This window comes from Theropithecus gelada, chromosome 14, assembly GCF_003255815.1.
Source record: "Theropithecus gelada isolate Dixy chromosome 14, Tgel_1.0, whole genome shotgun sequence".
NCBI lineage: Eukaryota > Metazoa > Chordata > Mammalia > Primates > Cercopithecidae > Theropithecus > Theropithecus gelada.
The window spans coordinates 401,364-409,949 of record NC_037682.1 but is presented as its reverse complement, the minus strand read 5'-3'; the positions used below and the strand labels follow the sequence as shown (position 1 = coordinate 409,949).

At 45.4% G+C, this 8,586-nt stretch overlaps 1 protein-coding gene across 2 annotated transcripts; it reads left to right on the top strand.

Moving 5' to 3' along the window:
• The first annotated feature begins 387 nt into the window (after nucleotides 1-387).
• Nucleotides 388-7,212, top strand: LOC112606932 (signal-regulatory protein beta-1-like). 2 transcript variants are annotated; one of them, XM_025357903.1, is made up of 3 exons: nucleotides 388-716; nucleotides 5,632-5,746; nucleotides 6,269-7,212. In XM_025357903.1, exons 1-2 carry the CDS (start codon nucleotides 416-418, stop codon nucleotides 5,742-5,744), a joined length of 414 nt encoding a protein of 137 aa, XP_025213688.1. In that variant the 5' UTR covers nucleotides 388-415; the 3' UTR covers nucleotides 5,745-5,746; nucleotides 6,269-7,212. The 2 variants fall into 2 exon arrangements, with proteins under 2 accessions (XP_025213688.1, XP_025213689.1); XM_025357904.1 differs by having other exon boundaries at nucleotides 390-716; nucleotides 6,368-7,212.
• The last annotated feature ends 1,374 nt before the right edge of the window (nucleotides 7,213-8,586 follow it).

The window sequence follows — 8,586 nt, the reverse complement described above, 5'->3', positions numbered from 1 at the left end:
TGCTAGAGAGTTTCATTTATTTCACCAAGAGCAACTACAATTAGTGAGCACCTACTGGGAGCCAAATCCCTATGTGCTTGGCGATTTCACTGATTTTGCTACTGTTCTTACATTCCAACTGTATGCCAGGGGTGGTGCTTGTAGATATCACTCATTCTTAGTCTAGTAGGAGCTACCAGTCCTTCAGCACCTACTGTGTGCCAGGCACTGTGCTTAGTAATTTCATTCATATGCAAAGAGCACCCTCAATGTCTGCGCACATGCTGCCTGCCTAGCACTGTCCTGGTGATGCCCTCACTGTGGTGGTGGGAGCTACATTATGGAGTCCTCCCTGAGATCTGTCTGTGCCACAAGGTCAGAGCTTCTGCCCTGTGCTGTTTCAGTTCCACCCACCTTGGAGGTTTTCCAATGGCCCATGAGGGCAGAGAACCAGGCGAACGTCACCTGCCAAGTGAGGAAGTTCTACCCCCAGAGACTCCTGCTGACCTGGTTGGAGAATGGAAATGTGTCCCAGACAGAAACAGCTTCGACCCTCACAGAGAACAAGGATGGTACCTACAACTGGACGAGCTGGCTCCTGGTGAACACCTGTGCCCACAGGGATGGTGTGGTGCTCACCTGCCAGGTGGAGCATGATGGGCAGCCAGCGGTCAGCAAAAGCCATACCCTGGAGATCTCAGCCCACCAGAAAGAACAGTGCTCGGATACCACTTCTGGTAAGGTTACTTCAAATTTTTAAATTTTATCTTTTTCTTTCATGTTAAAATTAATATTTATGTTTGTCATAAAATAAGCTAGAAGCCTACAAATATAAAGTAGAATTTTAAAGTCAGCATCATTCTTCCAAATCTCACCCTCCAAGAGTCATCACTATTAAGAGTTTGAGGTACAACCTGACAGATTTTTTGACATAAATGTATATTGAATGAGGAAGAAAGGAGGCAAAGGGATCATGTGTTCGTCACATTCTGCATCTTGCTTTTTACCCCTGACAGTTATTACATTCCCATTTCTCATCAGCCACCCTGTCTTCTTCCTACTCCTTCTGACCTCTGCCTTGTCTGTTCCTTCCTGAACTTTTCCATTCATATCTGTGACCTGCCCCCAGCAGACTCCCACATCTGCTGTATGAATTTCAGAAAGACATGTGGAATCTAAACCCGGACCAGGCCCCCAGGTGACCATAAGTGGTAAAAGCATGGGCCTCATTTGGGTCCTGATGATGATATTTGACCAATAACAATCACAACAGCTCTCTGCAGATTTATTATGTGCAAATTTCTGTTCATCTATGATCTCCTTTCCTGCTTCAACCATCCAGTGAGCCTGGAGTTTTACAGAAGGGGAAACCAGGACTTGGGAAGCAATAGGGGATATTGTTGAAGACAATTAGATCAAGGCATTAGACCAGATGACTGGTCCAAACTAATCAAGGTAAGTCTGAGGTCCTGAGGACAGGGTCACCACCAGCCTATAATGCAAATTTATGCTAGTTTGAGAAATGTTCCCTTTCTGCTGGGACACAAAATGTCCCAAGGATGTGAATTTGGCCAGTGTTCCCCCATCTATGACCAAAATAGATCTTATTTCCCTCTCATATAATACTAGGAGGGGTCTCTATTCCAGAAGACTTTTAGAAGGCCCAGGTTCCTTCCCACATACTCTATGGCATTGACTTTATCTACTGGGTCAATGCCGGGTCGCTGATTTGTCCATGTCCCTGCCTGCTGGAAGAGAGAAGACAGGAAGTAGAGGACAACAATGTCCGCTATAATCAGAGATGTGTGGAAGGTACATAGTCACGTCCACTGCTCACCCAGTTATGTGTGCCCATGCAGTTGCAAGAGGAGTCCACAATTGTGTGATCTGATAATTGAGGACATTTTTTACAAAAACAATATCATTATGAACTTAATAAAATGTAAAATTTTTATACCATTAAATTTCATAAAATTGCTAAAATAATTCTCTCACGTCACCTAAAATGTAGCATACATTCATATTTCCCCAAATTTCTTTTGTAACCATTTTTCTGTGCACCAAATTTGGTTTTAATTTATCTTTAAATGTTTGGTAGTATTTTTCTATGAAGTATCTGTACCTCAAGAATATTTTGGGGTACTTTAAAATTATGAATTGACTTTCCTCAATAGTTTAGGGCTATTCACATTATTCATTTCATATTGGGTGAGATCTGGCAACTTGTGCTTTTCAAAGAGTTTTTGGTCCATTTTATCTATGTCATCATATTTCTGTGTGTAGAGTTGTTTATAATAGCCCTTATGATCCTTTTGATGTCTGCAGGGTCTGTAGTGATAGCCCTCATTTCATCCTGATATTTAAAATGTGCCATTTCTTTTTTCTTATTCATCAACCTTGCTATAATTTTTCCTATTTTATTGCTCCTTCCAAAGGATCAGCTGCTTCAGTTGGTTTTTGTATTGTTTTTATATTTTAATTTCACTAATTTTCTGCTCTCTTCTCTTTTTATTAATTCTTATCTCTGGCTTGTTTTGGGTTTATTTTGCTCTACTTCTTGTAGTTTCTTGAAGTGGGGATTTATATTATTAAATAGAGACGTTTTCTCTTTTCTGTGTCTTTTTTTTGGTCATGTTCTATGGCTGGGAGCTCATACTGAGGGGATGGGTCCCAGGTGCCTGGCCTCACGGCTGTTCCTCAGCCCTCAGGTCCCTAGCCAGTCTGCCTTCCTTTTTCACCTTGGAAGTTCTCCTATGCCTGCGCCTCATATTTCCAGAGTTCTTAGTCTTGCTTCTCGAGGAGGAGCAGGAAGAGATGAATCTGCACCATCTGTCTGAAGCTGAATTTGCTTTTTACACTTCCATCCACTCACTGGCGCTCCCACCAGGGCTGCCATTTTTGGGTGGTTTCAGTGTGGTGGATGTAGCATCCTTGCTCATGTGCTATGGTTGGAAATGCATGTTAAGTTGTCTAGGCAGGTACACAACATGCAAGATGCCTTATGTGATGTGCTGCACCAGCAGCATGGCAGTCTAGTGAGATTGTGCACTAGGATGTGGTGAAGGTTCTCTTTTGACCTACAGTCATTTTGCAGTTTGGCATTCTTTGTTCAAGTAATACTCAGAGCCAGGTTTGTGCAAAACTTACTTTTCCTTTTTTGCTTTTTCTTGTGGTTTGGGGAGGTTAGTTATAATTAGTTATGCTGCTGCAACTGCCTCCAGAAACCCAGAAGATGACTGATGATCATAAGTTCTTTGACCCAAACATTCCCTCCCACATCTCAGGGTCCTGCAACTTCCCCATCAGGGCCCTAGCCCAGCACAGCAGCCTGTCGAAGCTGAGATTCATCCTCCTCTGTGGCTCTGCTACTCTTATAATGATCCAGAACCCAATCTTCTATTCTTTCTGCCCTCTGGCTCCAGGAGATAACAATCTGCACTGCTGCCAAGAAGTCCTCTGGTTTTCACACTAAGCCTTAATTCACGATAAGTTACTCTTAGCTTCTCATCATCTTTCCCCAAAGAATTGGTGCCCAGCAACAGCCATCAAACACCTTAGTCCTCATAACTACCATTTCCCAATCCAGTTTCAAATGGCTGATGCCAAGGAATTTCCTTCGTATTTCACTGCCAGCGAAAGTTGTATTAATTGCACCATAGCTGCAAGCCAGGGCCAGCCCAGCTCCACTCACTACCAGCCCTGGGGTCCTCATTGCCAGCTAATCTTGATGAGTGGTCAGTTTCCAAACTTGCATTTTAGAGTCTACTTTTCAGACCATTTCCACTGTCAGTTTTGCTAGGAGGTCAACTGGAGGTGGATACAGGAATTCAGGAAGCATGTTAGAGTGCTGTCAGGGTCAATATGCCTGAGGGAGTGAGGCAGAAGTGTAGGAGAGGGACGTGCTGAGCCACAGTGCAGGCAGGACAAAGACCCAGCTGATTCTTCAGAGAAGCCAAGGGCTGAGAGAGTCCCTTAGAGTTGTATTAATTGAGGAGAGTGGCGTGGCCTTCCTATTTTCAATTCAACCAGTCTTTCTATGGGCTGCCCCGTAGAAGGAGGAGTGAACTTGGAGAGTACAACTCTCCTCAAGCCTCAAGGGAGACAAAGTTCCAGAGAGCCACCCAGCTGGGAACTGCTGGCCTCCAACATTCCAGCCACAGATGCTGAGATCTCCATTCCTTCCTTAAGGGACCCATCAGCACCATTTTATTTCCCAGAAAACATACATGAAAACAGAAGTAAACATAACTTCATTTGTTTGCTTTTAACAGCAAAAAAAATGCTCATTGTAAAAATGCAAAGAATCCAAATGTGTGCTCCCCCAGATCTGACTGTCTGTCCAACAGAGAGATTTCAGATGGCACCCGCTCTGGGGTCGAGGTGAGCTTGATGTCTGAGTCCCTTCCAAGCATGAGAGTCATGCTTTGACTTGCCAGGGTGTTTTCTATCCAGCACAGTATATTAGGCCCAGCCCCTCAAGGGCCTCCCCAGCTCTCAAAAACACGGGGTCCACCCTCACTGTGGGGGCTAAACAGGGCAGCCTGCAAATCTTTCACTCTGAAGCCATCCTCATATAAACAAAAAGCATGTTAGTTGCTTGCTGCATGTAGAATCCAGTCAAGGAGAGCGAGGTCTGATACCAAAAAAAGTGAATTTATTCCAAAGCTAGGTTGGGGAAGGGACACAAAGTGTCCTGCCTTTAAATGTGCCACTTCCCCTTTGGAGCAGAAAGGAGACACTTTCATAAGGTAATGGGGATGGGACCAAGGGCAGGGGTCCCTCTGCTAGTGCCTGGTGACTTAGCTACCCGACAGTTGAGTTGGCGCCATCCTGGACAGAAGTCAGTTGTAAAAGTGGCCAAGTGGGCATGCTTTCCATATGCGCTCCTGGTGGATGAAAGTCTGGAAGCTACCCCTGGAGGTGAAGTTTCCGTGGTGGGTATGCTTTGGTGTGCCAACTTTCCAGCAGAGATCTGTCTTGGAGCACACAGAAGAACTTGCCCTGCAGAGAATATCTGGTGACGGGGAGGTGAAAGGTTATATTTGCATTTCTGAAGGGCTAAGTAGGAAACTGGGAGCAGGGGGAAATGGGAAAGAAAACAAAGAAAATAAACTACGTCTTAGCAAATTAGGGGTACTCGGTTATACTCATGACCCCTACCTGCCCTTTCATAATTGTTCCTATGACCCTGCAAAATTGGACTTGTCTTGTTCAAAAGGACACAGTCTCAGGAATCATCCAAAGGGACATAATCATGGGCTTCCCTAAGTTTGGATGCAAGTAACCTTGTGACCCTCCCTAAATTCTCTGGACCTCAATTTCCCCATCAGAATGGAATAATAAACCCTGCCCTACAGGCTTGTGAGGATCAAGTGAGGGACTCAGGTGCCACATATGAATACGTGAGTACACATTCTGTCCACTTTGTCCCTCCGGGAGGATAGCCCGGCAGCCTGGGACAGGATAAGGGAACGAGGAACCTCTTTCCCTGGCTTCTGCCTTATGTTGCAGCTAAGGCAGCCAGGTAAGATGCAGCCTCCAAAGATTTGGAGCAGTGACAGTCCCAGGTAGACTCAGATGGGGTAAGTGGGGTCCTCTGGGATGGCATCCTGGGTAGCCCCTTCCTAACTTCTCCTGTCTCCTGATTTCCAGGCCCAGTACTGGCTCCCACTGCTCCACTTCTCATAGCTCTCCTCCTGGGCCCCAAGGTGCTGCTGGTGGTTGGTGTCTCTGTCATCTATGTCTACTGGAAGCAGAAGGCCTGACTGTAAGTGTGGGGGTTGGAGGCCCGACCAAGGGTTGCCACAAAAGGGCAGGGCCAGCAGGAGAGTCCAGCCCACATATCATGCAGCATCAGGGTTAGTGGAGCTTAGAGAAGGTGACAGAGCTCCCTCCCATCCTCAGAACGCTCAGGGAACCCTCTAAGAGGCTCCCAACCCCCAGTAAGTATGTGGGTGCTTGAGGAGGCATAAGCCAGAGTGTCCAAAGGTTTTTACAGCACCCCAGGGGTCCCATGAGGAGGTGAGAAGAGGAACCTGAATCAGGGGCTACTGAGTGGGTGTCCCTTGCAGGCCATCTCTAGATTATTTGATGCTGAACTCCATGGGCCCAAAGGAATCCCCACTGTCAAGTCATGTTGAGAAACCGCAGATGGGCAGCTCTTAGGGCTGTACCCATTCTGACCCTCTTTGTGCCTGAGTGGAAGCAATGAGGGAAGGGACACCAGGACTCAGGAAGAGGGCTGAGCCGGCAGAGTCCTATCTCAGGGCTGCCTGTCCACTTGCAACAGGCATCCCAGAAGGAGACCAGCACCGGGAATATAACAGGCTCCCAGGAAATGTTTCTTAAATGATGAGCAGATGATTAAATATGGACATGTTATCCACAGCTCCTTCCCTCCTCCCCTGCCTCATGGGACCCCCAGTCTCTGCTGCCTCCTTCCTTCCTTGCAGGGCTCTGACTGAGAGAAGGGGCTGGTGAGAAGCTTCCCCAGACTCAGCTCCAAACGCCTCCCCTCCCAGGACATCTTACTGCCCACAGGTTCCTGTTGCTCCTTTGCAGAGTCCTTGATTCTCCAGAGCAGTCTTCATTCATGGTCCTGAGCAGAAGCCATGGCATGGGGCTCTGGGGAGTGACTCATGACACCTCCCTAGGATGTGGGAAACACGCCAAATCTAAACCCATCAGGACACCTCTCCTCCATCGTCTTGGACTGTCCATAAGCCACAAACTGCAGTTCAGATTCTCAAGAGTTATTCTGCCTTCTGGATTCCTGCCTACCCAATTACCCAGCCTTGTTGAGATTCTCTATTGCCTCCTGAATACAAATTAACATCCTGGTTTTAAGGAGAAAAAATGATTCTCCTTCCTCTTTGTTTAAACATATGATATAGTTTGGATATTTTTCTCCTACAAATCTCGATGTGAAATTTCATCCCCTATGTGGGAGGTGGGGTCAGATGGGAGGTGTTTGGGTCATGGGGATGGATTCATCATAAATGACTTGGTGCTATCTTGGTCTATTAGTACCCACAAGATCTGATTGTTTAAAAGTGCCTAGCAGCTCCCTCTTCTCTCTTTCTCTTCCTCTCTCCCCATGTTATGCCAACTTCACTTCACTGTCCACTGTGAGTAGAAGCACTCTGAGGCCCTCCTCAGCAGCAGATGCAAGTACCATGCTTCTTGTACAGTCTGCAGAACCAAAAGCCAAATAAACCTCTTCTTTATAAATTATCTAGCCTCAGGTATTCTTTTATAGCAACACACATGGACAAAGACAGTGTGCTACTCCTCACACCTAGAAAGAAAGCAGCTCTCCCTCCTCTCTCTGTGATGGAAACACTAGTTTTTCTATTATCCTGCAACCTTCCTAAATCTGTTGCTCATGGTAAAAATACCGTGACAGTCCTAAAGCCATGGAGTCCTCCTCGATTTCTTCTTTGTTTATACCTCATATTCAGTTCTGCTTCAAAATGCTTACGTCCCCTGGTGAGATGGTAAGTGTTTGACAATTGACTCTTCGAAAGAAAAAAGAAGGCTGAATTGTAGTGTTTGTCAATTTCTGTGGGGTGAATACTCCCAACATGGCCCATTTCAAGCTTCTAACACTTTAAAAACTAGAATACACAATTCCTGAAAATTTAACAGTTGACTCTCCTGAGCCAGTCCCAGCCTGCTCCGGCACACAAAGGAGCTGTACCCATAACCTGCACACCTCTCACCTCCACCACTCCTGCATGGTCCCAGCCAGCATCATCTCCTCCTGGACCACTTACAGAGCTTCTGCTGGATTGCGTTTTTCAGCCTCAGTTATTGTTTGGAAAAGTCAAATCCTGTCATTCCTCGACTTCTTCCCTGCGACAGCTGCATGGCTCACTCTCTTCTGTCCTTCAGTTTATTAAAGGCAACTTCTGTAAACCACCCTACATAAAATACCCATTTTCCTCTCCACCCTAGCATTTCCAATGTCTCTTAACTTGATTAGCTTTTCTCCTTAACACTGTATTATGTTATTACATGTATTATACTAAATACAGGGCAGTCCTTACTTTGCATGGCAGTGCAAGATTATAAAAATGACTGAAAACACTGAGACCCTGGAAAGCAACTCTACATCCAAAGGGGAAAATAATGACTCCTCTGTGATCCTCATAATATTTATCAAAATATTAGAAAATATAATACGTCAGTTACAAATGTAGACAGAAGAGAAAAATATTTAGTTCATGGTAATTCAAAGGATTAGAAACATTGAGGATTAAATTATTATTTCTTTGTAAAACATGGCAAGAATAGTTGGAACAGTGCTTGTCTTCTTGTATATTTCTGATGTGGAACAAGCATAAGATGATGAAAACACTGGTATATTTTGAAACGGTCCCCTTTAGTCTTCCTCTTCAGGAAGCACTACTGAATATTTCTCTCATACTCACTGTGAGGACCAATCAAGCTGCTGTGGGTAAAATTCACAGAAGTGTGGGAGCTCCCATGACTGGGTTCTCCTGAGTTTTTAACTCAGACTGGTCCCTCACTGAACTTACAACAATTCACCATTCACGGTGCAGGTTTTCTGACCCCAGCACTCGTTCCCATGGAGGTTTCCAATTC